General features: G+C 52.3%; 1 protein-coding gene across 2 annotated transcripts in view; it reads left to right on the forward strand.

Moving 5' to 3' along the window:
• The first annotated feature begins 1,609 nt into the window (after positions 1–1,609).
• SLC18A2 (solute carrier family 18 member A2) overlaps positions 1,610–20,891 on the forward strand; it is a 169,486-nt gene continuing 150,204 nt past the window's right edge. For both annotated transcript variants that reach the window (XM_069754399.1, XM_069754400.1), the window contains exons 1-2: positions 1,610–1,702; positions 7,795–7,979. In XM_069754399.1, the coding sequence (XP_069610500.1) occupies positions 7,859–7,979 (121 nt within the window). In that variant the 5' untranslated portion in view covers positions 1,610–1,702; positions 7,795–7,858. The remainder of the gene's footprint in view (positions 1,703–7,794; positions 7,980–20,891) is intronic.

Below are 20,891 nucleotides of genomic sequence, written 5' to 3' on the forward strand. Positions count from 1 at the left end.
CACAGGATAGGATTAGATACACAGCTCAGCAGTCAGTATCACACAGGAGAGGATTAGATACACGGCTCAGCAGTCAGTATCACACAGGAGAGGATTAGATACACGGCTCAGCAGTCAGTATCACACAGGATAGGATTAGATACACAGCTCAGCAGTCAGTATCACACAGGAGAGGATTAGATACACGGCACAGCAGTCAGTATCACACAGGACAGGATTAGATACACGGCTCAGCAGTCAGTATCACACAGGATAGGATTAGATACACGGCTCAGCAGTCAGTATCACACAGTATAGGATTAGATACACGGCTCAGCAGTCAGTATCACACAGGATAGGATTAGATACACGGCTCAGCAGTCAGTATCACACAGAATAGGATTAGATGCACAGCTCAGCAGTCAGTATCACACAGGAGAGGATTAGATACACGGCTCAGCAGTCAGTATCACACAGTATAGGATTAGATACACGGCTCAGCAGTCAGTATCACACAGGATAGGATTAGATACACGGCTCAGCAGTCAGTATCACACAGGATAGGATTAGATACACGGCTCAGCAGTCAGTATCACACAGGAGAGGATTAGATACAGCAGCTCAGCAGTCAGAATCACACAGGAGAGGATTAGATACACGGCTCAGCAATCAGTATCACACAGGAGAGGATTAGATACACGGCTCAGCAGTCAGTATCACACAGGAGAGGATTAGATACACGGCTCAGCAGACAGTATCACACAGCAGAGGATTAGATACACAGCTCAGCAGTCAGAATCACACAGGAGAGGATTAGATACACGGCTCAGCAATCAGTATCACACAGGAGAGGATTAGATACACAGCTCAGCAGTCAGTATCACACAGGAGAGGATTAGATACACGGCTCAGCAATCAGTATCACACAGGAGAGGATTAGATACACAGCTCAGCAGTCAGAATCACACAGGAGAGGATTAGATACACGGCTCAGCAGACAGTATCACACAGGAGAGGATTAGATACACGGCACAGCAGTCAGTATCACACAGGACAGGATTAGATACACGGCTCAGCAGTCAGTATCACACAGGAGAGGATTAGATACACGGCTCAGCAGACAGTATCACACAGGATAGGATTAGATACACGGCTCAGCAGTCAGTATCACACAGTATAGGATTAGATACACAGCTCAGCAGTCAGTATCACACAGGAAAGGATTAGATACACGGCTCAGCAGTCAGTATCACACAGGAGAGGATTAGATACACGGCTCAGCAGTCAGTATCACACAGGACAGGATTAGATACACGGCTCAGCAGTCAGTATCACACAGGAGAGGATTAGATACACGGCTCAGCAGACAGTATCACACAGGATAGGATTAGATACACGGCTCAGCAGTCAGTATCACACAGTATAGGATTAGATACACAGCTCAGCAGTCAGTATCACACAGGAAAGGATTAGATACACGGCTCAGCAGTCAGTATCACACAGGAAAGGATTAGATACACGGCTCAGCAGTCAGTATCACACAGGAGATTGGAAACTCTCTGTGCTCCGGGTGTTCTGGGGTTAAGTGCCGGGTGACGTCAGGAGTTGGTGTCGGGGTCTCGGTGCTGCCCCCCTCCTGGGTCTCGCAGCTTCAGCCTCAGAGCGGCACTCACCTCTCATCAGCGGCCACAGCTGGACGCAACCGGCAGCACCAGGAGTCCAGGTGAGAGACCCCCAGAGCGGAGCCCCTGCCCCCCCAGGAGAGACCCCAGAGCGGAGCCCCTGCCCCCCAGGAGAGACCCCAGAGCAGAGCCCCTGCCCCCCAGGAGAGACCCCAGAGCGGAGCCCCTGCCCCCCAGGAGAGACCCCAGAGCAGAGCCCCTGCCCCCCAGGAGAGACCCCAGAGCAGAGCCCCTGCCCCCCAGGAGAGACCCCAGAGCAGAGCCCCTGCCCCCCAGGAGAGACCCCAGAGCGGAGCCCCTGCCCCCCAGAGGGGAGACCCCAGAGCGGAGCCCCTGCCCCCCAGAGGGGAGACCCCAGAGCGGAGCCCCTGCCCCCCAGGAGAGACCCCAGAGCAGAGCCCCTGCCCCCCAGAGGGGAGACCCCAGAGCGGAGCCCCTGCCCCCCAGAGGGGAGACCCCAGAGCGGAGCCCCTGTCCCACATCCGAGTCTCAGCCTCCAGCGTCTCCAGGAAATCAGCGCTGCCCTAAATACAGAAACCTGGATAATCTCATCACAGGGAGGCTGTATATACCGGGGACACAGGGAGGCTGTATATACCGGGGACACAGGGAGGCTGTATATACCGGGGACACAGGGAGGCTGTATATACCGGGCACACACGGAGGCTGTATATACCGGGGACACACGGAGGCTGTATATACCGGGGACACACGGAGGCTGTATATACCGGGGACACACGGAGGCTGTATATACCGGGGACACAGGGAGGCTGTATATACCGGGGACACAGGGAGGCTGTATATACCGGGGACACAGGGAGGCTGTATATACCGGGGACACACGGAGGCTGTATATACCGGGGACACAGGGAGGCTGTATATACCGGGGACACAGGGAGGCTGTATATACCGGGCACACAGGGAGGCTGTATATACCGGGGACACACGGAGGCTGTATATACCGGGGACACACGGAGGCTGTATATACCGGGGACACAGGGAGGCTGTATATACCGGGGACACAGGGAGGCTGTATATACCGGGGACACAGGGAGGCTGTATATACCGGGGACACACGGAGGCTGTATATACCGGGGACACACGGAGGCTGTATATACCGGGGACACAGGGAGGCTGTATATACCGGGCACACAGGGAGGCTGTATATACCGGGGACACACGGAGGCTGTATATACCGGGGACACACGGAGGCTGTATATACCGGGGACACAGGGAGGCTGTATATACCGGGGACACACGGAGGCTGTATATACCGGGGACACAGGGAGGCTGTATATACCGGGGACACAGGGAGGCTGTATATACCGGGGACACAGGGAGGCTGTATATACCGGGGACACAGGGAGGCTGTATATACCGGGGACACAGGGAGGCTGTATATACCGGGGACACAGGGAGGCTGTATATACCGGGGACACAGGGAGGCTGTATATACCGGGGACACAGGGAGGCTGTATACACCGGGGACACAGGGAGGCTGTATATACCGGGGACACAGGGAGGCTGTATATACCGGGCACACAGGGAGGCTGTATATACCGGGGACACACGGAGGCTGTATATACCGGGCACACAGGGAGGCTGTATATACCGGGGACACACGGAGGCTGTATATACCGGGGACACACGGAGGCTGTATATACCGGGGACACAGGGAGGCTGTATATACCGGGGACACAGGGAGGCTGTATATACCGGGGACACAGGGAGGCTGTATATACCGGGGACACAGGGAGGCTGTATATACCGGGGACACAGGGAGGCTGTATATACCGGGGACACACGGAGGCTGTATATACCGGGGACACAGGGAGGCTGTATATACCGGGGACACAGGGAGGCTGTATATACCGGGCACACACGGAGGCTGTATATACCGGGGACACAGGGAGGCTGTATATACCGGGCACACAGGGAGGCTGTATATACCGGGGACACACGGAGGCTGTATATACCGGGGACACACGGAGGCTGTATATACCGGGGACACAGGGAGGCTGTATATACCGGGGACACACGGAGGCTGTATATACCGGGGACACAGGGAGGCTGTATATACCGGGGACACAGGGAGGCTGTATATACCGGGGACACAGGGAGGCTGTATATACCGGGGACACAGGGAGGCTGTATATACCGGGCACACAGGGAGGCTGTATATACCGGGGACACACGGAGGCTGTATATACCGGGGACACACGGAGGCTGTATATACCGGGGACACAGGGAGGCTGTATATACCGGGGACACACGGAGGCTGTATATACCGGGGACACAGGGAGGCTGTATATACCGGGGACACAGGGAGGCTGTATATACCGGGGACACAGGGAGGCTGTATATACCGGGGACACAGGGAGGCTGTATATACCGGGGACACAGGGAGGCTGTATATACCGGGGACACAGGGAGGCTGTATATACCGGGGACACAGGGAGGCTGTATATACCGGGGACACAGGGAGGCTGTATATACCGGGGACACAGGGAGGCTGTATACACCGGGGACACAGGGAGGCTGTATATACCGGGGACACAGGGAGGCTGTATATACCGGGCACACAGGGAGGCTGTATATACCGGGGACACACGGAGGCTGTATATACCGGGCACACAGGGAGGCTGTATATACCGGGGACACACGGAGGCTGTATATACCGGGGACACACGGAGGCTGTATATACCGGGGACACAGGGAGGCTGTATATACCGGGGACACACGGAGGCTGTATATACCGGGGACACACGGAGGCTGTATATACCGGGGACACACGGAGGCTGTATATACCGGGGACACAGGGAGGCTGTATATACCGGGGACACAGGGAGGCTGTATATACCGGGGACACAGGGAGGCTGTATATACCGGGGACACAGGGAGGCTGTATATACCGGGGACACAGGGAGGCTGTATATACCGGGGACACAGGGAGGCTGTATATACCGGGGACACAGGGAGGCTGTATATACCGGGGACACAGGGAGGCTGTATATACCGGGGACACAGGGAGGCTGTATACACCGGGGACACAGGGAGGCTGTATATACCGGGGACACAGGGAGGCTGTATATACCGGGCACACAGGGAGGCTGTATATACCGGGGACACTGGGAGGCTGTATATACCGGGGACACACGGAGGCTGTATATACCGGGGACACAGGGAGGCTGTATATACCGGGGACACAGGGAGGCTGTATATACCGGGGACACAGGGAGGCTGTATATACCGGGGACACACGGAGGCTGTATATACCGGGGACACTGGGAGGCTGTATATACCGGGGACACACGGAGGCTGTATATACCGGGGACACACGGAGGCTGTATATACCGGGGACACAGGGAGGCTGTATATACCGGACACAGGGAGGCTGTATACACCGGGGACACAGGGAGGCTGTATACACCGGGGACACAGGGAGGCTGTATACACCGGGAACACAGGGAGGCTGTATATACCGGGGACACAGGGAGGCTGTATACACCGGGGACACAGGGAGGCTGTATATACCGGGGACACAGGGAGGCTGTATATACCGGGGACACAGGGAGGCTGTATATACCGGGGACACAGGGAGGCTGTATATACCGGGGACACAGGGAGGCTGTATATACCGGGGACACAGGGAGGCTGTATATACCGGGGACACAGGGAGGCTGTATACACGGGGGACACAGGGAGGCTGTATACACCGGGGACACAGGGAGGCTGTATATACCGGGGACACAGGGAGGCTGTATATACCGGGGACACAGGGAGGCTGTATATACCGGGGACACAGGGAGGCTGTATATACCGGGGACACAGGGAGGCTGTATATACCGGGGACACAGGGAGGCTGTATATACCGGGGACACAGGGAGGCTGTATACACGGGGGACACAGGGAGGCTGTATACACGGGGGACACAGGGAGGCTGTATACACCGGGGACACAGGGAGGCTGTATACACCGGGGACACAGGGAGGCTGTATATACCGGGGACACACGGAGGCTGTATATACCGGGGACACAGGGAGGCTGTATATACCGGGGACACAGGGAGGCTGTATATACCGGGGACACAGGGAGGCTGTATATACCGGGGACACAGGGAGGCTGTATACACCGGGGACACAGGGAGGCTGTATACACCGGGGACACAGGGAGGCTGTATATACCGGGGACACAGGGAGGCTGTATATACCGGGGACACACGGAGGCTGTATACACCGGGGACACAGGGAGGCTGTATACACCGGGGACACAGGGAGGCTGTATATACCGGGGACACACGGAGGCTGTATACACCGGGGACACAGGGAGGCTGTATATACCGGGGACACAGGGAGGCTGTATATACCGGGGACACAGGGAGGCTGTATATACCGGGGACACACGGAGGCTGTATATACCGGGGACACAGGGAGGCTGTATATACCGGGGACACAGGGAGGCTGTATATACCGGGGACACACGGAGGCTGTATATACCGGGGACACAGGGAGGCTGTATATACCGGGGACACACGGAGGCTGTATATACCGGGGACACACGGAGGCTGTATATACCGGGGACACAGGGAGGCTGTATATACCGGGGACACAGGGAGGCTGTATATACCGGGGACACACGGAGGCTGTATACACCGGGGACACACGGAGGCTGTATACACCGGGGACACACGGAGGCTGTATATACCGGGGACACAGGGAGGCTGTATATACCGGGCACACACGGAGGCTGTATATACCGGGGACACAGGGAGGCTGTATATACCGGGGACACAGGGAGGCTGTATATACCGGGGACACAGGGAGGCTGTATATACCGGGGACACAGGGAGGCTGTATATACCGGGGACACTGGGAGGCTGTATATACCGGGGACACAGGGAGGCTGTATATACCGGGGACACACGGAGGCTGTATATACCGGGGACACTGGGAGGCTGTATATACCGGGGACACACGGAGGCTGTATATACCGGGGACACACGGAGGCTGTATATACCGGGGACACAGGGAGGCTGTATATACCGGACACAGGGAGGCTGTATACACCGGGGACACAGGGAGGCTGTATACACCGGGGACACAGGGAGGCTGTATATACCGGGGACACAGGGAGGCTGTATATACCGGGGACACAGGGAGGCTGTATATACCGGGGACACAGGGAGGCTGTATATACCGGGCACACACGGAGGCTGTATATACCGGACACAGGGAGGCTGTATACACCGGGGACACAGGGAGGCTGTATACACCGGGGACACAGGGAGGCTGTATATACCGGGGACACAGGGAGGCTGTATATACCGGGGACACAGGGAGGCTGTATATACCGGGCACACACGGAGGCTGTATATACCGGACACAGGGAGGCTGTATATACCGGGGACACAGGGAGGCTGTATACACCGGGGACACAGGGAGGCTGTATATACCGGGGACACTGGGAGGCTGTATATACCGGGGACACAGGGAGGCTGTATATACCGGGCACACACGGAGGCTGTATATACCGGGGACACAGGGAGGCTGTATATACCGGGGACACAGGGAGGCTGTATACACCGGGGACACAGGGAGGCTGTATATACCGGGGACACAGGGAGGCTGTATATACCGGGCACACACGGAGGCTGTATATACCGGGGACACAGGGAGGCTGTATATACCGGGGACACAGGGAGGCTGTATATACCGGGGACACAGGGAGGCTGTATATACCGGGGACACAGGGAGGCTGTATATACCGGGGACACAGGGAGGCTGTATATACCGGGGACACAGGGAGGCTGTTTACACGGGGGACACAGGGAGGCTGTATACACGGGGGACACAGGGAGGCTGTATACACCGGGGACACAGGGAGGCTGTATACACCGGGGACACAGGGAGGCTGTATACACCGGGGACACAGGGAGGCTGTATATACCGGGGACACAGGGAGGCTGTATATACCGGGGACACACGGAGGCTGTATATACCGGGGACACATGGAGGCTGTATATACTGAGAGAGCCCGTCAGTATGGAGGAGGTTTCCCGCGTGGCGGAGCCCGTCAGCATGGCGGTGCGGTTCTCTGCAGCCTCTGAGATTTGCTGCTTGTCCGTTTCCTGCAGGAGCTGCACCTTTAACCCTGTGTGCGCCATCCGCTCTCCTCACACACCAGAGCCGGGTCCCGCCATGTCCCTCACAGAGTTCGGCCTCCTGCGGTGGCTCCGCGAGGGCAGACAGTCCCGGAGGTTAATTCTGCTCATCGTCTTCATCGCCCTCCTCTTGGACAACATGCTGCTGACGGTGGTCGGTGAGTGCGGGGGGCTCTGCGGGGGTCTCTGCGGGGGGCACTTTCCTGTGTGCAGCCTCTGATGTTACAACTGTTACTTTGTGTCGTGTTTAAAGGGCCACTGTCACCCCCCACCAGCTGTTATGAACTAAAAGAGCCGCCTTGTGCAGCAGTAATGCCGCATTCTAACAAGGTGGCTCTTTTAGTTTTGTGTTCAGGTATTACTAAAATAAAGCGCTTTGAAACATTTCAAAAATACCTGTCTTTGTCCACGGAGGCGGGTCCTCAGCCCCCAGCTTGAACGGTACTCTGCCGTCACTCACATCTTCAGGGGCTTACGGCGCCGCCCCCTCCGCGCTGTTTCTCTTCAAATCCGGCGCCTGCGCTGTGTAAATCTTTGCGGGGCAGGCGCAGTAAGCTCTGGCGGTCTGACGTCCCAGCCAGGCTTGGAGACTGCACAGTGCGGGGCTGGGATTCCTGGGCATGCGCACTGCGTGTGTCAGACTGTCCCCCGCCTTACAGCCTCTGTCTATTCAGCTGATCGTCCCGGCGATTGCTGTGAGGAGGAGGAGGCACGATCAGCTGAATAGACAGAGGCTGTAAGGTGGGGGACCTGGGTGACAGTCTGACACACGCAGTGCGCATGGCCAGGAATCCCAGCCCCGCACTGTGCATAATGCATAACAGTGCGGGGCAGGGATTCCCGAGGTGGGCGGCCGCACTGCCCGCACAAGCGCAGTCTCCAAGCCTGGCTGGGACGTCAGACCGCCAGAGCTTACTGCGCCTGCCCCGCAAAGATTTACACAGCGCAGGCGCCGGATTTGAAGAGAAACAGCGCGGAGGGGGCGGCGCCGTAAGCCCCTGAAGATGTGAGTGACGGCAGAGTACCGTTCAAGCTGGGGGCTGAGGACCCGCCTCCGTGGACAAAGACAGGTATTTTTGAAATGTTTCAAAGCGCTTTATTTTAGTAATACCTGAACACAAAACTAAAAGAGCCACCTTGTTAGAATGCGGCATTACTGCTGCACAAGGCGGCTCTTTTAGTTCATAATGGCTGCAGGGGGTGACAGTGGCCCTTTAAGTTAATATTTGTCAGTATTATTGTTATCTGTAGCATTATTATTATTATTATTTATTTATATAGCACCATTAATTCTATGGTGCTGTACATGAGAAGGGGTTACATACAGGGTTATAGATATCATTTACAGTAAACTAACAATGACAGACTGGTACAGAGGGGCGAGGACTTACATTCTACAGGATGGTGGGGAAGGAGACAGGAGGTCGAGGGTTGCAGGAGCTCCGGTGGTGTTGAGGTGGCCGTGTGGTCTTTACAGGCTGGAAGCTTCCTTGATGAGGGGGGTTTTCAGGTTTCTTTTGAAGGATCCAAATGTGGTGGATAACCGGATGTGTTGGGGCACAGAATTCCAGAGGACGGGGGATATTCGGGAGAAGTCTTGGAGGCGATTGAGTGAGGAGCGAATAAGAGTGGAGGAGAGAAGGAGGTCTTGAGAGGACTGGAGATTACGTGATGGAAGATATTGAGAGATTAGTTCAGAAATATACGGAGGAGACAGGTTATGGATGGTTTTGTAGTTCAGTGTAAGGCTACTTTCACACTAGCGTCGTTTTCAATACATCGCAATGCGTCGTTTAGGGGAAAAAACGCATCCTGCAAAGTTGTTTGCAGGATGCATTTTTTCCCCATAGAGTAACATTACCGACGCACTGCGACGTATTGACACACGTCGCAACCGTTGTGCGACGGTTGCGCCGTGTTGTGGCGGACCGCAGGGAGCAAAAAACGTTACATGTAACGTTTTTTGCTGCCGATGGACCGCTTTTTCCGACCGCGCATGCGTGGCCGGAACTCCGCCCCCACCTCCCCGCACCTCACAATGGGGCAGCGGATGCGCTTGAGAAATGCATCCGCTGCCCCCGTTGTGCGGCGCAACAAACACTAGCGTCGGAATCTCGGCCCAACGCAATGCGACGGGCCGAATCCGACGCTAGTGTGAAAGTAGCCTTAGTAATTTAAACTGGATACGCTGGGAAATTGGGAGCCAGTGAAGGGATTTGCAAAGAGGTGAAGCAGGAGAGTAGCGAGGAGAGAGATTAATTACTCGGGCAGCAGAGTTAAGGATGGACTGGAGGGGTGCGAGAGTGTTAGAAGGTAGGCCACAGAGGAGGATGTTGCAGTAGTCGAGGCGGGAGATGATGAGGGTATGCACAAGTAGAGTGAGGGTTGAGGAAAGGACGGATTCTGGAAATATTTTTGAGCTGGAGGCGACAGGAGGTGGCGAGAGCTTGGATGTGCGGTTTGAAGGACAGGGCAGAGTCGAGGGTTACTCCGAGGCAGCGGATTTTGGGGACAGGGGAAAGTGCAAATTCATTTATTGTGATAGATCAGGTAGAGAAGATATGCGTGATGGAGGAAAGATAATGAGTTCAGATTTGTCCACATTGAGCTTTAGGGTACCGTCTCACAGTGGCACTTTGGTCGCTACGAAGGCACGATCCGTGAAGTTCCAGCGATATACTTACGATCTCGCTGTGTCTGACACGCTCCTGCAATCAGGGACCCCGCTGAGAATCGTACGTCGTAGCAGATCGTTTGAAACTTTCTTTCGTCGTCAAGTGTCCCGCTGTGGCGGCATGATCGCATGGTGTAACAAAGGTGTGCACGATATTGTATACGATGTGCGCATAGTAACCAACGGCTTCTACATCGCACATACAGTGGGGCCAAAAAGTATTTAGTCAGTCAGCAATAGTGCAAGTTCCACCACTTAAAAAGATGAGAGGCGTCTGTAATTTACATCATAGGTAGACCTCAACTATGGGAGACAAACTGAGAAAAAAAAATCCAGAAAATCACATTGTCTGTTTTTTTAACAATTTATTTGCATATTATGGTGGAAAATAAGTATTTGGTCAGAAACAAAATTTCATCGCAATACTTTGTAATATATCCTTTGTTGGCAATGACAGAGGTCAAACGTTTTCTGTAAGTCTTCACAAGGTTGCCACACACTGTTGTTGGTATGTTGGCCCATTCCTCCATGCAGATCTCCTCTAGAGCAGTGATGTTTTTGGCTTTTCGCTTGGCAACACGGACTTTCAACTCCCTCCAAAGGTTTTCTATAGGGTTGAGATCTGGAGACTGGCTAGGCCACTCCAGGACCTTGAAATGCTTCTTACGAAGCCACTCCTTCGTTGCCCTGGCGGTGTGCTTTGGATCATTGTCATGTTGAAAGACCCAGCCACGTTTCATCTTCAATGCCCTTGCTGATGGAAGGAGGTTTGCACTCAAAATCTCACGATACATGGCCCCATTCATTCTTTCATGTACCCGGATCAGTCGTCCTGGCCCCTTTGCAGAGAAATAGCCCCAAAGCATGATGTTTCCACCACCATGCTTTACAGTAGGTATGGTGTTTGATGGATGCAACTCAGTATTCTTTTTCCTCCAAACACGACAAGTTGTGTTTCTACCAAACAGTTCCAGTTTGGTTTCATCAGACCATAGGACATTCTCCCAAAACTCCTCTGGATCATCCAAATGCTCTCTAGCAAACTTCAGACGGGCCCGGACATGTACTGGCTTAAGCAGTGGGACACGTCTGGCACTGCAGGATCTGAGTCCATGGTGGCGTAGTGTGTTACTTATGGTAGGCCTTGTTACATTGGTCCCAGCTCTCTGCAGTTCATTCACTAGGTCCCCCCGCTTGGTTCTGGGATTTTTGCTCACCGTTCTTGTGATCATTCTGACCCCACGGGGTGGGATTTTGCGTGGAGCCCCAGATCGAGGGAGATTATCAGTGGTCTTGTATGTCTTCCATTTTCTAATTATTGCTCCCACTGTTGATTTCTTCACTCCAAGCTGGTTGGCTATTGCAGATTCAGTCTTCCCAGCCTGGTGCAGGACTACAATTTTGTTTCTGGTGTCCTTTGACAGCTCTTTGGTCTTCACCATAGTGGAGTTTGGAGTCAGACTGTTTGAGGGTGTGCACAGGTGTCTTTTTATACTGATAACAAGTTTAAACAGGTGCCATTACTACCGGTAATGAGTGGAGGAAAGAGGAGACTCTTAAAGAAGAAGTTACAGGTCTGTGAGAGCCAGAAATCTTGATTGTTTGTTTCTGACCAAATACTTATTTTCCACCATAATATGCAAATAAAATGATAAAAAAACAGACAATGTGATTTTCTGGATTTTTTTTTCTCAGTTTGTCTCCCATAGTTGAGGTCTACCTATGATGTAAATTACAGACGCCTCTCATGTTTTTAAGTGGTGGAACTTGCACTATTGCTGACTGACTAAATACTTTTTTGCCCCACTGTACGTCATGAAATTATCGCTCCAGCGTCGTGCATTGCAAAGTGTGACCGCAGTCTACGACGCTGGAGCGATAATGGAGCGATGCTGGAGCGTCACGGATCGTGCCGTCGTAGCGACCAAAGTGTCACTGTGAGACGGCACCCTTAGGAAGCGAGAGGAGAAGAAGGAGGATATGGCTGATATACACTCTGGCCCAGATGTCACCTCTCTGCTCTCCAGAATCCCAGAGAGGTAGATCTGAGTGTCATCAGTATAAAGGTGGAACTGGAATCCATGGGACTTTATGAGTTGTCCCAGGCCGAGTGTATAGATTGAGAAGAGTAAGGGTCCTAGGACAGAGCCTTTGGGGGGGCGAGATGAAGAGGTAGTAAGGGAGTAGGAAACGCTAAATGTGCAGTTGGTGAGGAATGAGAAGATCCAAGATAGGGCGAGGTCTTTGATGCCGAAGGAGAAGAGGATCTGTAGTAGGAGGCAGTGGTCAACTGTGTCGAAGGCAGAGGACAGGTCTAGGAGGAGGAGTATAGAGAATTGTCTGTTAGCTTTGGCTGTAAGTTGTTAGTAATTTTGGTCAGGGCAGTCTCGGTGGAATGGTGGGGACGGAAGCCAGATTGTAGGATGTCGAAGAGAGAGTTAGATACAAAGTGAGAGGAAAGTTCAGCATGAACGTGCTGCTCAAGGAGTTTGGAAGCAAATGGGAGCACAGATATGGTGCGATAGCTGGACATAGCGCTCGGGTCAAGGGATGGCTTTTTGAGGATAGGTGTGATTGTGGCATAATTGAAAGCAGAATGGAAGGTACGAGAAGTTAGTGATAGGTTGAAGAGATGGGTTAGGGATGGGATTAGTGTGGTGGTGGTGAGGTTGGGGAGGAGGTGGGATGGGGTCAAGTGCACAAGTAGTGAGGTGTGATTTGGAGAGAAGATGAGCAAGCTTTCCTTCAGAGATTTTGGAGAGTGAAGTTATGGGGTTTGGGCACTGGTCTGGCATATAAAGGGGTTGTGGTGGTTGGACAACAAAGATTTGCCTTGCTTGGTTGATATTATTTTTGAAGTGCGTGGCAAAGTCCTCGGCAACAATGAGGGAACTCGGAGGGGGCAGTGGTGGGCGGAGGAGGGAGTTAAAAGTGTTGAATAACTGTTTGGGGTTTTAGGATAAGGAAGATACGTGGGTTGTGAAGTCGCCTGTTTAGCAGTGGTGAGAGCTGATTTGAATGCCAGTGTTGCTTGTTTGAGTGCAGTGAAATCATCTTGTGAATGCGTTTTCTTCCAACGCCGTTCTGCAATTCTGGATACTTGACGAAGCTTTTTAGTGATGATATTATGCCAAGGTTGTCTATTGGTTCGTCGCACTCGGCTATGCATGATAGGGGCGATCGTGTCAATAGCTGATGCAAGAGTGGCATTGTAGAAAGCAGTGGCAGTGTCTGTGTCGTGGAGTGAGGATATAGAGGACAGTGGTAGCATAGACTCAGAGAGTGTGTTGGTGTCTAGGTGTGCGAGGTTCCTGCGTGGGTGCGCATGGTGCTGGACATGGGTGACAGGTGAGGAAGACAGGGATGAGAAAGTGAGTAGATGGTGGTCAGATAGAGGGAGAGGGGAGGTGGTGAAGTTAGATAGGGAGCAGAGACGGGTGAATACCAGGTCTAATGTGTGTCCGTCTGTGTGGGTGGCTGAGGAGGACCACTGAGTAAGTCCAAAGGATGAAGTAAGGGACAGGAGTTTGGAGGCTGCTGACTGGTGGGTGTCAATGGGGATGTTGAAGTCACCCATGATGATGGTGGGAATGTCAGCAGTCAGAAAGTGAAGAAGCCAGGTGGAGAATTGGTCAATAAAGGCAGTGGTCAGGCTCGGAGGTCCGTATATGACGGCCATTTGGAGGTTGTAGGGGAGTAGATGCGGACAGGGTGGACTTCAAAAGAAGGGAGGAGGATAAGGAAGGGTAGAGGTGGGATTGGGTGAAAGGTGGAGGCCCACTCCTCCACCATGTTTGTTGCCAGGGCGAAGAGTGTGGGTGAAGTGGAGGCCACCGTAACATAGTGCAGCGGGGGAGGCTGTGTCAGAGGGTGTCAGCCATGTTTCGGTGATGCCCTGAAATAAAAGATTGCGAGAGGTAAAGAGGTCTTGAATCACGTGGAGTTTATTGCAGATGGAGCGGGCATTCCATAGTGATCCTGAGAGAGGGTGCAGGGGGGTGGGCGTCATGGGCACGGATTTGAGGTGGGCAAGATTTCAGGTGTTTATATTGGGTTGGGAGCGATAGGAGGGGTAGTAATGGGAGGTATGAGCTGTGGGGGTCCAGGATTGGGAGATATCTCTCCCGCAGTGAGGAGAAGCAGAGAGACAGAGCAGGTGGGAGAAGGAGAGTGGCGGCTTGTTTTGTGTTTTATTAGGAGAGATCTGAGGTTGAGGAGCAGGTCAGCAGAGGAGGTCAGGTGGGGAGGCAGGAGGAAAGGAGAGATTATTACTTGGTTAAAGGGTGCTGGGGTTTGGGGATAGCGAAGGAGAGTGAGGAGTAAGGGAGCCAAAACTGTTAGAGCGTATGTCAGCATGATGAATAAGTGTGGTGGAAAGGGAAAGAAATTGAGTACATTTAATAACAGTGGTTAGTCTTACCTTCTGTTCACTTCTGGCTCATTTCTGGCAGATTTCTGATGTTATCCTTGTAGAGCCATCTTTATAGAGACAGACCTGCGGCTCCGAATTTATAACAAGCTAAGTGCACATGAAATAGGCCAGGTGTGATCAGAAGGGAGGAGCAGCAGGAAGACTGATCACAGACACAGGAGGGGGTTAATTAGCAGGGGAAATGCCAAAGGAAATAGAGATAAAGCCAAACTAATAGCATACAGATACAGGGAGAATGGGGTCAGAAAAGATGGGTGATCGCTTTGCAGCCAATGGACATACCAGGAATAACAGACGGATACAGGGTGAGAGGGATCAGGAAAGATGGGTGATGGGATTGGAGCCAATGGACATACCTGAGGATGAAGCAGGCTGATTGTCAGATTGATAGCATAATAATAATGAAGCATAATAATAATGAAGCATAATAATAATGAAGCATAATAATAATGAAGCATAATAATAATGATGAAGCATCTATAGCAGGGGGTTATTTTTCTGGCAAATTTCTGCTGTTATCCTTTTAGAGCCGTCCTCATAGATACAGACCACCAGCATCAAGTCATTTACTAAGAAGGGACAGAATGTGATAATCATATTAACAGCGATAATTATTATTACATCATTTACTCTTTCATGTTTATTCCCTCCATTACTCTATCAGTTCATGTTCTCTGAGTGGATTTCTTGCCCGTCATCCGTGTAATTCGCGCTCTCGTATCACTATGGTTGATCCGCTGTAAGGAGGCGATGTCTGTATATTACAGCGGCCCAAACACCACAGTACTGAGGCCGCCTATAGAACCACACACTATGTACACAATCTATTACTCCCTGTTATCAGCCAAAACTGGGGAGGAGACTCTAGGACCGGAGACTGCAATCTATTACTCTAAAACTTTGGGGCCTGATCCTAGCTCGGATAATTCCTGAACTTTGTGGCCAGAGCTGGATCAGGGGTGGCGGGATAGTTAGAGTAGGTATATATATATATATATATATATATATATATATATATATATATATATATATATATATATATATATATATATATATATATATATATACACATACTAGCCATTGAACCCGTTCTACGCCCGGGTGGCGAGCATTTATATTGGTATATGGTCTCCATCCTGGTATGTGCTGCTCCATCCTGCGTCCCCATCCTGTCATGTGCTGCACCCATCCTGCGCCCCCATCCTGCGTCCCCATCCTGGTATGTGCTGCACCCATCCTGCGTCCCCATCCTGCGTCCCCATCCTGGTATGTGCTGCACCCATCCTGCGTCCCCATCCTGCGTCCCCATCCTGTCATGTGCTGCACCCATCCTGCGCCCCCATCCTGCGTCCCCATCCTGGTATGTGCTGCACCCATCCTGCGTCCCCATCCTGTCATGTGCTGCACCCATCCTGCGTCCCCATCCTGTCATGTGCTGCACCCATCCTGGGTCCCCATCCTGTCATGTGCTGCACCCATCCTGCGTCCCCATCCTGTCATGTGCTGCACCCATCCTGCGTCCCCATCCTGTCATGTGCTGCACCCATCCTGCGTCCCCATCCTGTCATGTGCTGCACCCATCCTGTGTCCCCATCCTGTCATGTGCTGCACCCATCCTGCGCCCCCATCCTGGTATGTGCTGCACCCATCCTGCGTCCCCATCCTGTCATGTGCTGCACCCATCCTGCGTCCCCATCCTGGTATGTGCTGCACCCATCCTGCGCCCCCATCCTGGTATGTGCTGCACCCATCCTGCGTCCCCATCCTGTCATGTGCTGCACCCATCCTGCGTCCCCATCCTGGTATGTGCTGCACCCATCCTGCGTCCCCATCCTGTCATGTGCTGCTCCATCCTGCGTCCCCATCCTGTCATATGCTGCTCCATCCTGCGTCCCCATCCTGTCATGTGCTGCTCCATCCTGCGTCCCCATCCTGTCATGTGCTGCTCCATCCTGCGTCCCCATACTGCCTCTGACCCGCTCGGCCCCGCTGCCTCTGACCCGCTCGGCGCCGAGTGCTGGGGGGCCTGAGCAGGCGGGGACACCGGCGCGCTGTGGGGGTCAGGTGCCGGTATCGCTGCAAGCTCAGGCCCCCCAGCACTTACTATATTCACCTGTCCTCCGTTCCACCGCTGGGCGCCGCCACCTTCCCGGTCCTCTGGCTGTGACTGGTCATCGCGCCCTCTGAACTGAAGGTCACAGGCCGAAGACCGGGAAGATGGTGGCGCTCAGCGGTGGAACAGAGGACAGGTGAATATGGCCGATACTCACCCTCCTGGCGGTCCCTGCTTCTCTGTTGGAGATCGCGGTGTGCGTTCAGTGTGAACGCATACCGCGATCTCCTGGGAGCGTCACTCTGTGAGGCCCAGACTGCGCCGGCGCCAGCGTCACTCTGTCCGAAGCCTTTATAGACTGCGCAGGCGCAAGCGCCGGCGCAGTCTGGCCCCCACAGAGTGACGTTCCCAGGAGATCGCGGTATGCGTAAACAGTGAACGCATACCGCGATCTCCACCGGAGAGTCAGGGACCGCCAGGAGGGTAAGAATAATCACCTTTCCCCGTTCCAGCGCTGCGTGCGGCTCCGTCTCCTGACTCCTCTGCTGTGATAGTTCATAGGGCGCGATGACGCGCTTAATGCGCGCCGGCGCCGCCCTCTGACTTACCAGTCACAGGCAGAGGAGCCAGAGTGTCTTCAAGAAAATGGCGCCGGAAAGCGCGGACTGCGCAGGCGCCAATTCCTGCTGCCGGAATCGGCGCCTGCGCAGTCCGCGCTTTCCGGCGCCATTTTCTTGAAGACACACTCTGGCTCCACTGCAGGTGTGTCTTCAAGAAAATGGCGCCGGAAAGCGCGGACTGCGCAGTCCGCGCTTTCTGGCGCCATTTTCTTGAAGACACACCTGCAGTGGAGCCGGACGATAGGTGAGTATGGTATTTTTTTTTTTTTATATGTCAGCAGCATACAGGGGCATACACACTGGAGCGTCTTATGGGGGGCATATAATACAATGGTGGCGCAGGATGGGAGCAGCACATGACAGAACGGGCGCAGGATGGCAGCAGCACATGACAGAACGGGCGCAGGATGGCAGCAGCACATGACAGAACGGGCGCAGGGTGGCAGCAGCACATGACAGAACGGGCGCAGGATGGCAGCAGCACATGACAGAACGGGCGCAGGATGGCAGCAGCACATGACAGAACGGGGGCGCAGGATGGGAGCAGCACATGACAGAACGGGGGCGCAGGATGGGAGCAGCACATGACAGGATGGGGGCGCAGGATGGGAGCAGCACATGACAGGATGGGAGCAGCAAATGACAGAATGGAGGAGCAGGATGGGAGCAGCACATGACAGAACGGGGGCGCAGGATGGGAGCAGCACATGACAGAACGGGAGCGCAGGATGGGAGCAGCACATGACAGGATGGGGATGCAGGATGGAGCAGCACATCACAGGATGGGGACGCGGGATGGAGCAGCACATGACAGGATGGGGACCATATGCCAAAATAAATGCTCGCCACCCGGGCGTAGAACGGGTTCAGCAGCTAGTATATATATATAAACAAATGTTAATGTTGTACACTGTATTGTATTTAGGGTGAATGTGGTGGTGTAAGGGGGGCTCTAAGGTACGGCAGTGGGACCAGTAGGGTTTTGTTGTGTTTGCGGTGTTGTATAATATTTGGTTTAGTATAATGTGTTTATAGTGTATATATTGTATATAATATTGTATATAGGACGGTGTGAATGTAGTTGGGGTTGTATATAGTAGTATGAATGACGCTGGGCCGGGGGTCTATATGATTTTATACTATTTATTAGTTATAATTTTTTACAGGTATTCATGTAAGTTATGAGTATTTTGTTTGTTGTCTTTTAGTTTTGCTTTTTTTTATTTTATTGGATTTTTTCTTTCTCGTCCCTGATTTGTAGGTCATGAACTTTCTCCATTTTGGTTCCATTTCCGGATTATTTCTTTGTGGCTTTTGTCGTTTGTTGTCGTCTGATTGGAGCTTTGTTCTTATGTTCTGTTCTGTTGTGTTTTATTTGTAATGTATCACAGTTAGTGTCATGTGAAAGTATTTTTTATTTAATAAAAGATCTACAATCTATTACTCCCTGTTATCAACCATTACTGGGGCAGGTGACTACAATCTATGAATCTTTGAATTCTTGCCAACCAGAATGTTGTAGTCTAAGCTGTATCTTTGCTTCAAAGACTTTCATTGGGGTGTACTAATTTTTACAACATGGACTTGAATGAAATTACCGTATATACTCGAGTGTAAGCCGACCCGAGTATAAGCCGACCCCCCTAATTTTGCCACAAAAAACTGGGAAAACTTAATGACTCGAGTATAAGCCTAGGGTGGGAAATGCAGCAGCTACTGGTAAATGTCAAAAGTAAAAATAGATCCCAATAAAAGTAAAATTAATTGAGATATCAGTAGGTTAAGTGTTTTTGAATATCCATATTGAATCAGGAGCCCCATGTAATGCTCCATACAGTTTATAATGGGCCCCATTAAATGCTCCATATTAAAATATGCCCCATATAATGCTCCATACAGTTCATGATGGCGCCCCATAAGATGCTCCATATTAAAATATGCCCCATATAATGCTGCTGCTGCGATTTTGCGTACCTGGATGACATTGCTGTCTTAAGTCCCACCTGGGGGGATCACCAGGGACACCAGGTAGGCGGGGGTACTCTGAAGCCAGAGCCTGGGAAAGTACTGGCCAACCTCCAGGACCAGGAAGCAGGTGATGTCCTTTTTCGGCACCGCAGGGTACTATAGGCGCTTTGTACAAAACTATACTAGCCTTGTGAAGCCCTTGACGGACCTCACCAGGAGGAAACTACCCCTACAGTCGATTGGACAAATGTCTGTGAGGTGGCTTTTCAGGCTTTGAAGACTGCCCTGAGTAGCTCCCCTGTGTTAAAAGCAATTGACTGCAGTCCTTGGTACAGACTGACGCCAACGAGTTTGGCCTCGGTGCTCTGATTAGCCAGTTCGACTCGGGGAACCAAGAGCACCCTGTGTTGTAACATAGTAACATAGTTAGTAAGGCCGAAAAAAGACATTTGTCCATCCAGTTCAGCCTATATTCCATCATAATAAATCCCCAGATCTACGTCCTTCTACAGAACCTAATAATTGTATGATACAATATTGTTCTGCTCCAGGAAGACATCCAGGCCTCTCTTGAACCCCTCGACTGAGTTCGCCATCACCACCTCCTCAGGCAAGCAATTCCAGATTCTCACTGCCCTAACAGTAAAGAATCCTCTTCTATGTTGGTGGAAAAACCTTCTCTCCTCCAGACGCAAAGAATGCCCCCTTGTGCCCGTCACCTTCCTTGGTATAAACAGATCCTCAGCGAGATATTTGTATTGTCCCCTTATATACTTATACATGGTTATTAGATCGCCCCTCAGTCGTCTTTTTTCTAGACTAAATAATCCTAATTTCGCTAATCTATCTGGGTATTGTAGTTCTCCCATCCCCTTTATTAATTTTGTTGCCCTCCTTTGTACTCTCTCTAGTTCCATTATATCCTTCCTGAGCACCGGTGCCCAAAACTGGACACAGTACTCCATGTGCGGTCTAACTAGGGATTTGTACAGAGGCAGTATAATGCTCTCATCATGTGTATCCAGACCTCTTTTAATGCACCCCATGATCCTGTTTGCCTTGGCAGCTGCTGCCTGGCACTGGCTGCTCCAGGTAAGTTTATCATTAACTAGGATCCCCAAGTCCTTCTCCCTGTCAGATTTACCCAGTGGTTTCCCGTTCAGTGTGTAATGGTGATATTGATTCCCTCTTCCCATGTGTATAACCTTACATTTATCATTGTTAAACCTCATCTGCCACCTTTCAGCCCAAGTTTCCAACTTATCCAGATCCATCTGTAGCAGAATACTATCTTCTCTTGTATTAACTGCTTTACATAGTTTT

Source organism: Ranitomeya imitator, chromosome 2, assembly GCF_032444005.1.
Source record: "Ranitomeya imitator isolate aRanImi1 chromosome 2, aRanImi1.pri, whole genome shotgun sequence".
Taxonomy (NCBI): Eukaryota; Metazoa; Chordata; class Amphibia; order Anura; family Dendrobatidae; genus Ranitomeya; species Ranitomeya imitator.